The 18415-nt window shown below is 44.0% G+C and overlaps 1 protein-coding gene across 1 annotated transcript in view; it reads right to left on the reverse strand.

Annotated features, from left to right (window-relative positions):
- The window catches only part of zfyve28 (zinc finger, FYVE domain containing 28), a 140267-nt gene that overhangs the window by 14120 nt on the left and 107732 nt on the right, over positions 1–18415 (reverse strand). The window contains exons 10-12 of the mRNA XM_055632265.1: positions 11142–11305; positions 10330–10446; positions 5437–5541 (exon numbers count right to left, since the gene is read on the reverse strand). Coding sequence (XP_055488240.1) covers positions 5437–5541; positions 10330–10446; positions 11142–11305 — 386 coding nt within the window. The remainder of the gene's footprint in view (positions 1–5436; positions 5542–10329; positions 10447–11141; positions 11306–18415) is intronic.

An 18415-nucleotide genomic window follows, 5' to 3' on the forward strand; every position in this document is an offset into this window, starting at 1 on the left:
AACCCATAACCTTCCCTATACTGGGTAACTAGATCTTTGGTAACTAACACCAAATATTCTCTGTCCTTGAGTAGTACTTCTTCATGCTGGCTAAATTAATCCGGAATAAAAATACAAATGTTGAGAAATTCTAGAATGCACTCTCTGATATCGCTTCCTATGATGACATTTAAAACAGGCGGCACACTCTTTAAACCAAGCTGCTTAAAAACAGAGAAATGCAGAATGAATTGACACGATTCTCAGAGTACGTGGTGGTTAAGGAGACACAGTGGCTGTGGATACTAGAAACAAAAGCAAACTGCTGGAGGTGCGCAGTGGGTCAGGCACCACCTGTGGAGAGAAAGGACAGATTATTATTCCAGAAGGATCATCCTGTTAATTCATTTGATGAAAATTAACAAGCGAGATCCATCTGGAATAACCTTCTCGAGTCCTTATTTGTTTAGTTTAGTTTAGAGATAGAGCGTGGAACAAGTCCTTCGGCCCACCGGGTCCACGCTGACCAGCGATCCCCCATACAATAGTTCTATCCTACACACTAGGAACAATTTACAGAGGCCAATTCACTGATAAACCTATGACGTGGGAGGAAACAGGAGCATGCGGTGAAAACCCACGTGGTCACAGGGAGAATGTATACACTCCGTACAGACTGCGCTTGCAGTCAGGATCGAACTCGAGCCTGTAGCGCTATAAGGCATCAACTCTACTGCGACGCCACTGTGCCACCCCACAGTAGCTGAAGTGTCCCAACCCATTAATTTTGTCCGTCCATTCCATCCATAGATGCTGCCTGCACTGCTGAGTTTCTCCAGCACTGTTTTCTCCCACCCTTAGTGACTTCCCACTGTGAAACAGCCTGTGTTCTAAAGAGACAAGGACGTCTGATTACTGTGGCAGGTTTCATGCATCAGGATTATTTCTAAGACTGGTTTTTGTTTGAATTTAATAATATTTAGAGGAGCTCGTTTGTATGTGTCTGTCATAGAGTCCAACAGTGTGGAAACGGGCCCTTCAGTGCAACTTGCCCACACTGACCAAGATGCTCCATCAACACGAGTTCCACCTGCCTGCGTTTTACCCATATTCTTCTGTACATCCGATCCATGTACCTGTCTAAATGTTTCTTAAACGTGTGATAGTACCTGCCTCAACTATCCCTTCTGGCAGTTCGTTCCATACGCCCACCACCTTTTATATTATATACATTTTAAATAAAACAATTCCTCCAGTTTGATGACCTGGAAAAGATCATCCACACATTTATCTCCTCCCGCCTAGATTACTGCAACTCCCTTTACACTGGCATCAGCCAATCTTCCCTGTCCCGCCTGCAACTGGTCCAAAACGCCGCAGCGAGACTCCTGACGGGCACCCGAAAAAGGGACCACATCACCCCGATCCTAGCTGCCTGTGCGGTTCCGTATAAACTACAAGATCCTCCTCCATGACTACAAAGCCTTCAATGGGCTTGCCCCCACCTACATAAAAAGTCTTCTCACCCACCACTCCACCGCCAGGCCCCTCAGATCGGCTGACTTGGGGTTACTGAATATCCCACGGTCTAGGCATAAGCTCAGGGGCGAATGCGCCTTTGCAGTTGCAGCCCCTAGACTGTGGAACAGCATCCCCTTTCCCATCAGAACTGCCCCCTCCAGCGACTCTTTTAAGTCAAGACTAAAGACTTATCTATACTCCCAAGCCTTTCCTGATGTCCTCTGAGTGAGGGCTACATGTATATATGTATGTAGCTTGTTTTGTTGTGCTATTCTTATAACAAATGTAAAGCACTTTGGCCAACGAGAGTTGTTTTTTATATGTACTATATAAATAAATGTGACTTGACTTTTAGGTAACAAGTTACCCCTCGGGCTCCTATTAAATCTTTCCCCCTCCCCTTAAATCTATGTCCTCTGTTTCTCAAATTCCCCCACTCTTGGCAAGAGACTCTGTGCATTTACCCAATCTATTCCTGATTTTGTACACCACGATAAGATCACCGTGTGGTGTCCCTCAGCCAGGTGTTCGTAACCATAGAGGTCCGTAACGATGATATCGCTTTTAATTTTCTTTGATTAGTATAATTTTCAATACCAAATGAATTAACAGGGTGATCCATCCCGCAGTATAGAGTTCCTCACAAACTTTGCTCCCTTTGCCAGTCCATTCTGTAGCAAAGAGTTCCCCGACTGGGATTTTTTTAACTGGGAACAAGTTTATTCTCCTGTTAGTTATATTAATCGCCAAAGGTTCAATCACACCAGTATTAAATAATGATGAGGAGCACGGTAAACCCTTGTTATAACAGACCATGGTGGGTGTGTGGGGAATGGTGTCCGTTATTGCCATTTGCCAGGTATTACCAATGTATAAGTAGTCATGAAAAACTGCAGTTGCTGGTTAACACACAAAAGGACACAGAGTGCTGGAGTAACTCAACGGGTCAAGCAGCATCTCTGGAGAACATGGATAGGTGATGTTTCAGGTCGAGACCCTTCTTCAGAATCAGTCTGGAAAGGGACTGGGAATCCTGGTGAGTTGATGGCCCCGGCCTGCTGCCGGCTGGAGGAGAGGTGAGGATCGGCGGAGTCAGTGTTCACGGCCAAGGGTCGGCGGTGGCGTCGGCAGAAGGTGTGGCCTGGAGCGGCTGAGGAAGCTGTGTAGGCCGGTGGTGGGGGCAGAAGGTCTGGCTGGGGAGGCAGCAAGAGGTCAGTTGGGACTGCAAGTGGCTGGGGAGGAGCATGAGCCAGGGGTGTGTGGACAGCCGCGGCAACTCAGTCTGACGGCAGCTCGGCTATAACTAAAATCCGTCATAAAGAGGATCGTTAAACTGAGGGTTTACTGTACGTGTTTATAGAAGTACTAGAAGAAAGGAGCTATGAAGTTACATCATCAACAGCACTTAGAACTGCAATTTCATGTTGGGCTCTATATGGAGATTAAACCTCCAGTATTCCAGTCTATTAACTACTTATTCATTAATAATAAGACAAACACTGAATCTTTTGTACTTGCTGCAATAGCACACCGCCTCCCTTTACTATTGTGTGATCCTAATTAGTTATGGGGTAAGTAGTTTTGAATACTATCTAAATACTTTAAGCAAAACGATTTGCAGTGGGATTTGACATCTTGGCAGCCTCAGCCATTAAAGATTAAATAATTGGAATAATAATTGATATGGAGATTGAAACATCAAAGTAGTGTGATACGACACACTCAAGCAGATTGACCACGGAGCACAGGTAGGGACAATTCATCAGGATATTTAGGATGGAGTAATCTAACCAGAAGAGGAGGTGTGAGGCAAGACAATGAGATAAGGGCCTGACTTAATTTGTAAATTAATTAAAATTTAAAATGTCCTCAAAATCAAGGCAAAATCAAGAACAAAAATCAAAACAAGGTGATTAAAAACAAGTATAGAAAAATACAAAGTTAAAACAACCATAGAAGGCATTTATAGACTCTCAAAGGCTAATTGACACGATTCTGTGCTGTGTCGATTTTAATCACCTGGACACACTTTCTAACACCTTCAAATCCACACATCTTAGGGGTGTAGGAGGAATCCCAGGCGGCCAGAGAGAACGTGCAAACTCCACAGACAGAATGGAACCCGGGTCTCCTGCGCTGTGAGGCAGCAATTCTACCAGCTGCGCACTGTGGTGCCTTGAATTGAAGTGAATACAAACAGCACACTTTTGGATGAGCTCACTTTAGTGAACGGCAAGCTGAAGGCTGACTAAAAGGGCACTGATATCGTTGAGTGTAGGTAGATCAAAGGCACATAGGCTGTGCTGGTGTTGGAGAAGTCAGGAGATTCAGCCACTTGTTCTGAATGTCACTGCAGCAATGCTGTTTAAGACACTTGGGGTCAAGCAATGTCGAAGCACCAACCCTACATTGAGGGCTTAGATAAAGTGGATGTGGAGAGGATGTTTCCAGTAGTGGGAGAGTCTAGGACCAGAAGGCACAGCCTCAGAATGAAAAAAAAGAAATACATTTAGAGTGGAGATGAGGAATTTCTTTAGCCACAGGGTGGTGAATCTGTGGAATTCATTGCCACAGACGACGGTGGAGGCCAAGTCATTGTGTATTTTAAAAGCGGAGATTGATAGGTTCTTAATTAGTAAGGAAATCAAAGTTTATGGGGAAAAGAATAAGGAGTAAGCCATTTAGAACGGAGACGAGGAAACACTTTTTCAGAGAGAGAGTTGTGAGTCTGTGGAATTCTCTGCCTCAGAAGGTGGTGGAGGCCGGTTCTCTGGATACTTTCAAGAGAGAGCTAGATAGGGCTCTTAAAGATAGCGGAGTCAGGGGATATGGGGAGAAGGCAGGAACGGAGTACTGATTGGGGATAATCAGCCATGATCACATTGCTGGCTCGAAGGGCCGAATGGCCTACTCCTGTGCCTATTGTCTATTGTCTCTTAAGAAGTCAGGAAAATTATGCAGAAAGGAACAGCAGATGCTGGTTTACACTGAAAATAGACACAAAATGCTGGAGTAATTCAGCAGACAGGCAGGCAGCAAGTCTCGATAGAAAGAATGCTCTGCGAGATTATGGTCTGGTGTTCATCTGTGGTGTCATGGTCCGAGGATAAGTAGGACGAGGTGTCCAAGAGCTGGCGCCTGGCCTCAGTGCGATAGAGATCAGTTTGCCAGACTACTACGCCAGACTTCTGTCCAGAGAGGTTGCCTGTCCCGCTGAGTTACTACAGCATTTTGTGTCTATGGTCAGGAGAATGGGGTTGAGGGGGAAAAATAGATCAGCCATGATCAAATGGCAGAGCAGATTCAATGGACTGAATGGCCTAATTCTGCTCATATGTCCTATAGTCTTATGAATCTCATGCATGAGTGTTTAACCCGTTAAACCTGCATTTAATTTATGCAGTTTCGATGGACAGGGAGCATATCATAAGCATTTAACATAATTCATTAAGGTTCATAATTGACGAGTCAAATCCCAGGAACACTTCACCTCATAGCCTAGTGGGAGTACCTTCCTAGAGACTTCGATGGTTCAGGGTGACAGCTCATCACCACCTTCAGGGACAATTAGGCATGAGCAATAAATGACGGCCTTGGAAATGATACCCACAACCCATAAATAGATGACAAATGTCTCCCTTTTAACTGCAATTACATTACATTTACAAAAAAAAGCTAGGGTCACTGATTTTTTGCTGCAGTAACCTATGCAAAAAAAATAATGATTTGCTTTGTATGGTGAAATGTTGCAAACCTAAGATGTTTAAGCAGGATCAGGTCAATAATCATGGCACTTCACTAAAGTTCACCATTGCTGAATGCATGTTAAGGTGCATTTCTGAGTGTCGATTTTCATAGGACTGAATGATTTGCAGGCAGTTGCATGTCTAACCATCATCAATTGTTACTGCTCTATTAATGTGCATAATATTTCACCTTCAAGTTCCTCATCTCTTGCCTTGTCAGCAAGTTCAGAAGAAGAAATGCTTTCTCGACACAATGCGCAGTCTTCAAGAACAGGACTTCTCAATGTCTGGTCACCTGGAAAATACAAGTCAATGGTATTGGATTAAATTAGGTGTTTAAACTCGAAAACGTGATTAATTGCTGTTACAGTCAGATATTCAAGTGCCGAGCAGTTCAGCATTATCCAGAAATGAGCGTTTTACCTTTAATTAACTTACAAGCTTAATCACTGTAATCAGTTGTGGCTATCCCTCGAGGTTGAGGATGATGGTCTACGATTCCGTTGTTTTTATGGACTCTCAGGTGGCTTATGAGTCCAATCCTGGATTGAAAGTTCTTCAACATTCAGGACAGGTAACTCCAGATGGCAGATCGGGCTTTGGTTGGTGCTGCCTCTCTTTCCATTTTCTTCTCTTTCTTCTAACTCTGCGCATCTGTTGGCTTCGAAGGTCACTGTTCCTTCTTGGATGATGGTTCGTCAGTTTCCTGTCCTTGGCATTGGTTTCCCAATTGTCGATGTCGATTTCACATTTCTTCATGTTGGCTTTTAAGGCGTCCTAAATAGGGTTGCTCAGACATGAATACTGCTACCGAACATCTACCCTGCTTCTGTCCAAAGTTGAGCGATTGAATCAAGTATTCATCGCTTCCGTGCCAGTTCTTGGCTAGGAGCTTCCAGCCATCACGTGACCGGCTCCCGTTGCCCTTCCCTGATCACCGAAAGTCTTGAGAAGTTTTGTGCTGCTCACAGAACGAAGACGCCTTTACGTGTGTTTAACGTGTACTTGATGTTGCGCTCCAAGAAGCACACGGACCTTCACAAATCAATCAACTCATTCCAATGGCAAGGGAACCAAGATGATTGGAGCTGATAGATCTTTGTGTCTATCTTCAGTATATACCCGTATCTGCAGTTCCTTTCTACACAATCAGTGCAGGTAGCTTTGTGTTTTATCTTTAGTTAATTTACAAGCTTGTTAGCACTGTCATCAGTAAATCAGGACATTTTTGCTGTAACGTGATAGCTACATAAATTGCATACATAAGAAACTTTGTGTTAGAGAAAATAAAATTATAAAGTCAATTGAGTCGAAGGGGATATGGTGGTTAGGAGGAAGAGAATTTCAGATCACAATCACAGGTATTTCTCCCTGCAGGATTTTCAAAATAAATATATATTTTTTAACAGTAATAAATGTATTTTTGTTACTGCAAGTTACAAGTACTAAAGGCTGTATGTTCCATAGAATATCTTTGCACAAATATCTGTAGAAGCTTTTGCTTGTCAATTTCAATGGCCTCTGCAGTGTATTCTTAAGAGACAATAGTGTCTACTGTGGGAAGGCTACAAGGAATTTTATTTTGCGAGACAGCTTTTTTTCTGCTTGGCAATTTCTAAAGTAACTTCTAAGTGGGTCTCTAGTTGTTAGAACCAATTAGGCCTGTACAATATAAATATTGTTACCATATTCAACGATCAGTTATATCCAATTTCTATTGTGGTATATTGCAGTGTAGTGGAACTACTTGTGCTGGACTATACACTCGTTGCACAATGTTAGTTACTTCTGCCTTTTGGAAACGAATGGTCAGGTACTTTCCACTCATCATTCTGATAGTGCTGTAACATAGATAACAAAAGCTGTCAACATGACCATAATGCTGGTTACACAAAAAAAGCAGAAACTCAGCGGGTGCAGCTTGTGGAGCGAAGGAAATAGGCATTTCGGGCCGAAACCCTTCTTCAGACTGAAGAAGGGTTCGGCCCGAAACGTTGCCCTTCGCTCCATAGGCTGCACCAGCTGAGTTTCTCCAGGGTGTAAGTTGGATAGATCTGCATTGTTTTAAACATCCAGAATGCTGCCTGGATTAGAGGGTTTCAGCTAGAGGGAGAAGTTGGATAGAGTTGGATTGTTTTCTCTGGAATGTTAGAGGTTGAGATGAGACTTGATAGACTATATAAAATTACTAGACCAAGTGCAGACCCATTGGGTCTGCTCCCCCAACGCAAGATTCCACCACTCACCCGTTCTCCCAACGCAATATTGCACCACTCATGCATAACCCCCAACTGCAGGTGCAGCTCATTTCTCCTCATCCCCCAGCACTCCCTCCACCTCCTCTTCACCCTCCCACTTCAATCCCTAGAGGAGGTGGGGTAGGGGGGGGGGGGGGGGTAGAGAGGGGGGGGGGGGGGGTAGAGAAGGTGGGTGAGGGTAGATATCCTCCTCCCCTCACTCTCATTCCCTGCCCCAGGACCTACCCAGGTCGTAGAGCAGTGCCAGGGCCTGGAACTCAGCCTGGTTCTTGTACTCAGTCCGGTCCTGGCTGTAGACTCCAGCCGTCAGCTCGGCCGCCGCCTGGGCTGCAGTTCAGGCCCCGACTTCATCTCCAGGCTTATCCCTGACCCCAGACCCAATCTCGTCCTTGGTTCCAGCAGTGGCTTCTTTCTCGGCACTGGTCACGAGAGTGACCAGGGCCGACGCCACATTCACCGCGAGCGCTGGAGCGCCCCTCTCTCCCAGAGTGTCCCGTCCTGCTTTGCGAGTGCATTGTGACGTCACTTGGGGTTTTTTTTCCGAAATGGATTAGTCTTTGGGGCTGTTTTTAAAATTTAAAGGATTAATATCATCGGAAATATAGGTGGGAATGCGACGGGAAGATGTTTATTGCCACGGCAGGGAAAATGTGAGTAGGATATGTGAAAATGGGAAGGCTGTGGCCGAGGATTTGGAAGAAGATAGGAAAAGCAGATTGACACATCATCGGCACAAACACAAACAATAGGAAGAGTTTTAGTATTATAGAGATGAGAGGCATAGATAGGGTAGACAGTCAGAACCCTTTCCCTGGATGAAATTGTCCAACTAGAGGGCATAGCTATAAATTGGGAGGGAAAGTATAATGCAGATGTGCGGGGCAGGTATTTTGGAAGAGAGGATGGTAATACACTCAGGATACAAGACTAGAGTTAAAGTCCTGTCCCACTGTATGAGTTCATTCAAGAGTTCTCCCGAATTTGCCCTGATTCGAACTTGGAGATTTATGGTAATGGCCACATGCAGGTACTCGGGGCTCTCGTGGACATTTTTCAACATGTTGAAAAATCTTCACGAGTTTTCCCGAGCTTACCGCGTTTCCCGAGTAGCTGCCGTTGGCGTTACGAGCAGCTAAGAGACGTCCCCGAGCTCCGATATACCCGCTACGTTCATTCTATGTGCTTCCCACGAGTTTTTTGTTTTTTTTAAACTCGGGAGTGGTCTTGAATGAACTCGTACAGTGGGACAGGGCTTTTAGACACAAAATGCTAGAGTAACTCAGAGGGACAGGCAGCATCTCTGGAGAAAAGGAATAAGTGGCTTTTCGGATGGAAACCCTTCTTCCGATTGAGAGGAGTAAACAGTCTCTCCGTCTGAGGAAGGGTCTTGACTCGAAATGTTACCCATTCCTTCTCTCCAGAGATGCTGCCTGTCCTGCTGAGTTACTCCAGCATTTTGTGTCTATCTTCGGTATAGACCAATATCTGCAGTTCCTTCCGACACATACGATACGATAGAACTTATTTATCCCAGGAGGGAAGTTGATCTGCCAACACTCACAAAAACACAAAATACGTGATACATGAAATTAAAGTGGAAAGGATTGGGGATGTGCAAAGATTAAGAGGGGGGGGGGGAGGAGGGGGGAAGGAGTCACATGAGTTTTTGTTGATTCTATTGGCAACCGTGACCTTCGCCCTGTTGCCCCAGCACACGGCAGCGAAGAAGATGGCACTGGCTACCACCGCTTGGTAGAAAATCTGCAGCATCTTACTGCAGATGTTGAAGGAGCAGAGACTTCTCAAAGGAGTACCGTGAGGTTAGAGTACCATGCACAAATTTCAATTTGTGTCCACCAAAGTGAATTTTATGCAACAGCACACATACAGTAATGATTTTCCTCGCAATTCTTCAACTTAATATCCAGCAGAAGTCCAAAATTCAAATCAAATACTCCACTCTCAATAGGTCACTTGGGTCTAACATTTCAATCTATATGCCTCATGTTCAAAGCTGCAGTACAAAATAATCTCATTTATCTGGTTCATATGCAGTACACATGACAATTAAACACTCTTGCCTTAATTGTAACATAATTAAAGCTGTAATCAATGTTTCACCGACATTCGAGCTACCTCCTGATTTTGCCTTATTGGAGGTCATTGCATTCAGGTCCCGCCACAGCTGCCGAACATCTGTCTCATCCTCCAGCTTGGAGCAGAAGTACCTTTTGGCCTTTTTGATGGCCTTACCAAGATCATATCTGGACTTCTTGTAGACCACTGTATCATCAGACATGAATGCCCGGTGTCTGGTCGTCAGAAGAGTGCGGATCTCATAGTTCATCCAAGGCTTCTGATTGCGAAACACTTGGAAGATGTTTGTAGGGATGCAGTCCTCCACACATTTCTATATGAAGTCTGCAACGACTGTGGCGTATTCGTTCAGGTCTGTTGCCGAATCCCTAAACATTGCCCAGTCTACAGACAGAGTTGCTGTCTTACAGCGCCAGAGGCCCGGGTTCGATCCTGACTACGGGTGCTGCCTGTACGGTGTTTGTATGTTCTCCCTGTGACTGTGTGGGCTTTCTCTGGGTGCTCCGGTTTCTCCACACACTCCAAAGATGTACATGGTTTGTAGGTTAATTGGCTTCTGTAAATTGTCCCCAGTGTGTAGGATAATGCTAAGGTACGGGGTGATCATTGGTTGGCACGGACTCAGTGGGCAGAAGGGCCTGTTTCCAAGCTGTATCTCTCGTGTAACGTAACAAAAGGAACATACAAATAACCAATTCAGCAGTAAGCCTTCAAAATGTCCACGTTACCTTTCTTTTCAGTCCCACTGCTTTCATATTCTAACTTGGTCGCCATGACCTCGAACAAGGTTTTAAGGATACTTCGCAGGTCACTTGCATAGTTCGTTTGCAGCTGATCAGCAACGCCTGTGATGTAAAATGGTGTTCATTAATACAAGATTAATTTCCTGCACATCAATCTGAAAAATTGGATCTCAATGGAGTTCAATGCACTAAGATATCAATGCTTTTACTCAAATTCTCTTGCAACAAAGGGCATTTTGTCCAAATACCTGTTGTACCTGGACACACAAGGAACTGCAGATGCTGGGTTTATAAAAAAAAGACAAAGTGCTGGAGTAACTCAGCAGGTATGGGCTGGAGGACATGGATAGATGAAGTAGGTAGAACTCAATTTGAAGTATGACTCCGACCTGAAACTTCACCTATCCACTTTCCCCAGCGATGCTGCCTGACCTGCTGAGTTATTCCAGCATTTATCTTGCTGTACCCATGTTAACTTCCTTATTCAAATATAATGACTCTCCAAACCCTCTGAACACTCCATCATTCAGTCTCTTACTGATTAAAACCTGCATCCACCTATAACATGCCAGGCTTTGTCCTGCCCCCATCTCTCTTCCAGCTTTCTCCTCCCCCAACAGTCAATGTGAAGAAGGGTCCTGCCCGAAACGTCATCAGTCCATTCCCTCCACAGATGCTGCCTGACCTGCTGAGTTCCACCAGCACTTTTGTGTTTTGCTCAAGATTCCAGCATGTGCAGTTCCATGTACCTACAGGGAACGTACCAAGTATGCATATTGTACAAAGTATGTAGGTACCTGCAATGCACACAAAGAGCCTGTGAATAAGATCACTGCTGCTGTGGAAACGGGCCCGGATCTTCTCTCTGGTGGCAATCTTGGCAGCCAGTAGCGCAAGCTGAATCTCTTCATGATCGACATCCTCAGAGGTGTAGGAACTTGTCGTTAGACTGCCCACTGGACTGTAACCACAGAGCATGTGTCAATGCGGGAAGAGCTGAACAATCAGTTTTAAAACCTACAAGCGAGCGATCAATTTGCTTATGCAAGAGAAGCAAATGCCAATACCTCTCTGCCCCGTTCTGCATAAATGTTTCAAACACAGGCTTGCTGTGATGAAATTAAAGCCCCAAAACATGACCCCTAATTCTATGGAGTCGCCAACACAACACAGGATTGCTGATCAACACAATTATTGAACAAATGAAATGTAAACCTTTTCGGAGTGAACAAAAAGTTCCCAGTTTCCACGCCCTCTTCTCACTGCTAATACCGGGCAGGAGTGAAGTCTCACATCACAAAGTTCCAACTACTTTCCTACAATCAGGTTCACAAACCAACCTTCAAACACGAGTCCTACCTAGGTAATGTACCACCACGGACCATCCACCTATGGATGTTTTTGCACTCGTTTTTGATAGCTTGCTGTCTTCTCTCTTCTAGAATTGTGTGAGAAGATCCTCAGCTGAATTTAGAGTATTGTGTTCAGTACTGGGCACCGTGGTACAGGAAATATGTTGTCACATTGGAATGGGTGCAAAGAAGATTTACAAGGATGTTGCCAGGGTCTAAGCTGTAGGGAGAGGTTGAGCAGGCTGGGACTCTAATCCCTGGAGTGTAGGAGGATGAAGGGTGATCTTATAGAGGCATGTAAAATCATGAGAGGAATAAATCGGGTGGATGCACAGAGTCTCTTGCCCAGAGTGGGGAATCAATAACCAGAGGGCATAAGTTTAAGGTTTAGTTCAGGGTTTAGAGTTTACAGCGCAGAAACAGGCCCTTCGGCCCACCGAGTCCGCACCGACCAGCGATTCGCGCACACTACACTATCCTACACACTAGGGACAATTTATAATTTTACCAATGTAAATGAACCTACAAACCTGCACATCTTTGGAGTGTGGAAGGAAACCGGAACAACCGGAGAAAAGTCACGCAGTCACAGGGAGAACAAACTCCACACAGACAGCACCTGTGGTCAGGATCAAACCCGAGTCTCTGGCGCTGTGAGGCAGCAACTCTACCGCTGCACCACTGAAAGATTTTATAGATTTTATACCCGAGGGGTAACCTTTACATGCAGGAGGGGGTAGTTGTGGCAGGGACTATTGCGATGTTTAAGAAGCAATTAAACAGGTACAGGTACATGGATAGGACGGGTTTAGAGGGATATGGGAAAAATGCAGGCAAGCGGGACTAGTGATGATGGGACATGTTGGTCGGTGTGGGCAAGTTGGGCCAAAGGGCCTGTTTCCACGCTATAGCTTCTAAATGGTTTTCTATACAATGCAATACAATACAATTTATTTGTCGTTTGGACCCCGTTGAGGTCCAAATGAAATGTCGTTTCTGCAGTCATACATACAAAACGAAAAAGACCCAAGACACAACACAATTTACACAAACATCCTTCACAGCGCATATTCTCCTTGCTGTGAAGGAAGGCAAAAAAAAACATATCTAGCTCCCAGTTTAAATCACATAACCAATCTGGTCCACGTTAGTACAAAATGATGTCTCCTAATTCATCAATCATGTTATATGTAATTTGCATTATTGCACAACTACCTATATTTAACTAGCTTTCCCCTCATGCTTTACCTCTGTTCCAAATTCCTTTTCAGGGTCCCAGCCCTCTGGCAATCTAGCTTAAATCTGTTCCAGCAGCATGGAAAGGAAACCTCCTGTAAACTTATTTAATTTAGTTTAGTTTAGAGGTACAGCGCGGAAACGGGTCCCTTGGCCCACCGACTTCATACCAACCAACGATTCCCCCGTATACTAGGTCTATCCTACACACCGGGGACAATTTACAGGGACTAATTAACCTACAAACCCACACGTCTTCTGATGTACGAGGAAACCGGAACACCCGGAGAAAACCCACACAGTCACAGGGATTCAAGATTCAAGATTCAAGAGAGTTTATTGTCCTGTCCCCCTAATAGGACAATGAAATTCTTGTATTGCTTCAGCACAACAGAACATAGTCCGTACAGACAGCACCCGAGGTCAGGATCGAACCTGTGCCATGCTACTGCTGCGCCACTGTACTGCCCTTACTGGTCCAATCCCTGCTAATGTGCAACCAGACCGATTGGTACTGTCCCCTTTCGCCCCTGAATTAGTTCCATCACCTCAGAATCCTGATGTCCCTCCACTTTGCACCGTCTTCAGCTGTTCGATATTCCTATTACTGTACTTGCTGACAATGACACTGAGAGGAATCCCGAGTTTGTCACCTTGGAGATCTAATACTTTCACCTCCTCCCTATTTCCCTAACCCTGCCAGCAGGACCGTATCCCAGCATAGAGCCATGGAGCATGAAAACAGGCCCTTTGGCCCAACATTTCCTGCCAAGTGCCCTCTGATTAAAAAAGTTACCCCTCAGGTTCCTATTAAATCTTCCCTCTCTCACCTTAAACCTATGCCTTCTGGTTCTCGATTCTTCTACCCTGGGCAAAAGATTCTGTGCATTATCGAATTCCCTCATGATTTGGTTGTGTACTACAAGGATTAAAGTCTGAGCCTGCCCAACCTTCCAGCCTCTATACTCAATACGCTGAATGATTTGTTGGGGTATTGAGAAACACTGCATCTGCTGTTTTTTAATTTACAGAACCAAGGGAATGTCTGCAGAGAAACAAAAATCCACAGATGTTGATTTACAAGAAAAAGACAAAGAATGCTGGAATAATTCAGCAGGGGTAGCACCTCTGGAGAACATGGACAGGTGACATTTGGGGTCAGGACCCTTCTTCAGACGGTCATAAAGAAATGTTATTTGGCAATAATGTGCAGTGAACTATGCCCAAAAATGTGTTTGCACTTTCTATCTATCCAACCATTCATGAACAAGCAGTCATTCAGTCTTGCTACATGCTATAAAGGTGAAAGTTCGATAGGAATTGCGTATGGATGGTAATTGAATTGATGTGGAGAGGGCGGGGAGGGGGGGGGGGGGGGGGGGGGGGGGGGGGGGGGGGGGGTGAGGGGGAGTTTAGTTTTAGAGATACAGTGTGGAAACAGGCCCTTTGGCCCAGCAACACCCACACATTAACACTACCCTGCACCCTAGGATTTTTTGTGCGATACCAAGCCAATTAACCCTCAAACCAGTACGTCTTTGGAGTGTGGGAGGAAAACAAAGATCTCAGAAAAAACCCGTGCGGTCACGGCGAGAACGTACAAACTCCGTACACACAGCACACATAGACGGGATCGACCCAGGGTCGCAGGCGCTGCAAGGCAGCAACTCTACCGCTGCACCACCGTGCCGCCCCATTTAGAAAGCAGCCAGCAAGAGTTTGAATCATTGTTCAGCAAGCTCTGAATACTTTGAATTTTAAATGGCTCCAACCTCATTCAATTCTTATCTAACATTTATGGGATATAAGACTCGTGTCCAAGATCTTGTGATCCCTCGAGTCACTTTATTCAGCTTCATTTAGGTTGCTTTTCACACCCAGCTTTTCTTCCATGCTCCTGCTCAAACCCCTAATGTCCTTCCAAATTTTGTTTCTGAAACTATTATATTGCTGAACATTAAAACATAATTGAATGGGAGGGTTGTGCTGCTTGCCTTGAGCGTTATTTGAAAATCAGTTTTTAATTTGCATGTTGCACTTCAACGTTTCTTGTAACTGTCAACTCTAATTTAGTTTTATCTCGAGAAACAATTCTAGACTCAGAATGTTTTTGTTTTAAATATTTCCCCTATCTTTAAACAACAGCATTTAAAGGACGCCTGGATGTGTAAATGGATAGGAAATGTTTAGAGAGGTGTGGGGCTAATGAAGGCAAATGGGACTAACTTAGATGGGTCATCTTGGTCGGCTGAGTGGATGAGTTGGGCTGAAGGGCTCGTTTCAGTGCTGTGATTTTATGACTCCACAATGCTTTGGTTCTAGAGTTCATTTAATTGTTATGCTGCTTCATTGCTCTGCAAAAAATATTAATTGAACAATCTGCATCCGTCACAGATTAAATATTATGCAATCCTTACAGCTACAGTGTAAATGAGTGATGTTTAATTCCAGCTGATCCTTCCACCCCATGTATGCTATAATAAGAAGCTATTCTCCAGATGCTGTATCCAGAAGGTTACACCCAAGGATCAGATGCATTGTGTCAATAGAAAGGTACCCTTTTAGAAGGCGACAGTTTAGTTCTGCATCAATGCATCGTTTCTAGTTTGCTGCTTTTATCTGTGATAAAAATTCAAATACTAACATGATAAAATTACCATGATCAACTTTGTTTACTATACAGCAAACAGTGCTAACAAAAAGCTGTTAACTAAGTTCTTCCCACCGCCTTAATTTTGCTTAGCTTAATGTATTATTGTCACGTGTACCGAGGTACGGTGAAAAGCTTTACGTTGCATGCTATCCAGTCAGCGGAAATACTACACATGATTACAATCAAGCCGTCCACAGTGTACAGATACAGGATAAAGGGAATAACATTTAGTGCAATATAAAGTCTAGTAAAATGTGATTAAAGATAGTCCGAGGGTCTCCAATGAGGTTGATGGTAGCTCAGGGCAGCTTTCTAGTAGTTGATAGGATGGTTCAGTTGCCTGATAACAGCTGGGAAGAAACTGTCCTTGAATGTGGAGATATGCGTTTTCACACTTCTGGACCTCTTGCCAAAAGGGGGGGGGGGGGGGGGGGGGAAGAGGGAGTGGGGGGGGGTGTCGGGGGTGAGACTGATCCTTGATTGTACTGGTTTAATATATTACGGATAAGTTGCTGCTTGCAAAAACAAAATGTTGGTGTGAAAAACCAAGACAATTTGATTTAACAAAAATACTGACTGTATTAAAATATTGAAAACTTAGGGCAAACTGAAGAAAGGTCTCAACCCAAAATGCCACCTCGGCATTTCCAGAGATGCTGCCTGACCCGCAGTTAATCCAGCATTTTGTGCCTCTTTTAGGGCAACAGAATATACAACAATGTGAACATCCTTCAAAAATAGTGTAGACTGGCATAAATATTACACAGCTACATGGGACTTTGCACTTAATAAGTAAGCAAAACCTAACAATGCAGCAACAATATGCAACTGGATAAGTAGAATGAATAATCCAATAGAGATTGTGAAATGCATGATGGAAACTATGCTGGCAAAGAGAAATGTTGTGATTATAGAGTGACAATTGTTTAGTTAATATTGCAATTTTCAAGTTACCATTAAAAAAATAGCCAAACAGTAGCTTAAAATGTGCCCATTGAGGCCCTGTCAGGCAAAGACTCTACAGACATCCTAAAGACAGTCTGAAGAAAGGTCCCGACCCAAAATGTCACCCATCCTTTTTATCCTGAGATGCTACCTGACCCGCTGAGTTACTGCAGCACTTTGTGTCTATCTTTGGTATGTACCAGCAAACTCAGACACTCTTTGCCAAAAATGAGAGATCAAAGGGGACGGAGATCAACGAACATGTAGAATAGATCATTGTTAGCTAGGAGAAGTTGACAACGAAGCATACAGAGATAAAGTGTAATCAATTTAATTTGAGCTGGGCCTCAATCTGAAAGTGGAGTAGGCCCAAGACAGAAAAATCAGTATGGGAATGGGAGGGGGAGTTTAGCAACTGGGAGATCAGGTAGGTTTAGCTGTGTGCTTCATTGTTATCTTCTCCAAGCTATCAATGATCTATTCAACTTTTTGCTTGATCTTTCCTTTTGGCTAATTTTTTTAATCTACACTCTCTGTGTGGTTATAATACTATATTCTGCTCTGTTTATTTTCTCTTTTTCTCTACCTAATGTACTTGTGTATAGTATGATTGTACTTGTGTATGCTATGATTTGCCTGGATAGCACGCAAAACAAAGTTTCATTTGCACTTGAAGTTGCATGTGAACTTTCACACAAAACAATATTCTACCTCGGAGAACAATTTCATGGATGATAGACAAAACAGTCTGTGCTCAATAGCAAATTTTGATTGAACAATAGCGCATGAATAAGTTTGTGTGAACTTTTGACAAATCTGACTGAAAAACGGAGAAGAAATGCCGAGAACAAACTGATTTACTTTATCAAATGTTATAAATCACATAATGGATGGAACAGCCTGTTCAGTATCAGTAAACTGATCTTTCACAGGTTTGCCTTCTGTAATCAGATACACAATAATGTTTCCTCTATTGTGCCTGTGTTATTCTATCACAACCCTGGGTGTGCATGTGTGGGAACGTTTTCTACTCCATCTATCCTCATGATCTAGAGTGGAAACTTTAGAGCCACTTTGGGAAAAGTGTAGATAGGTATATGCTCTGTATCATTAACTATTGGAAGCCAGGCTGAAATTTACCCAAAACAATATGTGGTCTTGTCTAGAGTGAGAAATCTGACTTATTTGGTGGCTATAATGTTAGATATATTTATACTTCGAATCAAAACTGAAACCATAAGGGTTACAGATGCAGCAGCTTTAAAAAAAATCATTCTGATAAGTCTAGGTGGTGAAGCCACTGATTTGATGGAGAGAAGCAGGTAATCTTTGATATATCTGTGCCGCAACTAAATACTCAATATTCATACTTTGTAGCTAACAACCCAATGGCAAGCTTGAACTGTGGAAATTTAATTTCAATGCTATTACATTCTCCAATTGTAGGTAACCTCTAACAAAATCTCCCCTCCCTTTTCTCCACCACCCCCTTTCATCCACCCCTCTCCTGTGCCCCATCTGGATTCACACCTATTTCTCTCCTCCCCATTCCTATCTAAATTTGCAACTCTTTTCAATCCTTTTGTCACACCTATTTCTCGTCTCTGGCCTTTGTCCAACCATCTGCCTATCAAAAATCCCCCTTGCCTGTGTTCACCGATGACCCGCCACGCTTTGTCCTGCCCCATCTCACTTTCTTCCTGCCATATCCCATATCCCGCACCCCCCCCCCCCCCCCCCCCCCCCCCCCCCCCCCACCCCCCCCGCCCCACAATCAATCTGACGGTTCTCGACCCGAAATGTCACCTATCCATGTTCTTCAGAGACGCTCCCTGACCCCCTGACTTACTCCAGAACTTTGTGTCTTGTTTTATAAACCAGCTTT

Source organism: Leucoraja erinacea, chromosome 3 (genome assembly GCF_028641065.1).
Source record: "Leucoraja erinacea ecotype New England chromosome 3, Leri_hhj_1, whole genome shotgun sequence".
Classification (NCBI taxonomy): domain Eukaryota; kingdom Metazoa; phylum Chordata; class Chondrichthyes; order Rajiformes; family Rajidae; genus Leucoraja; species Leucoraja erinaceus.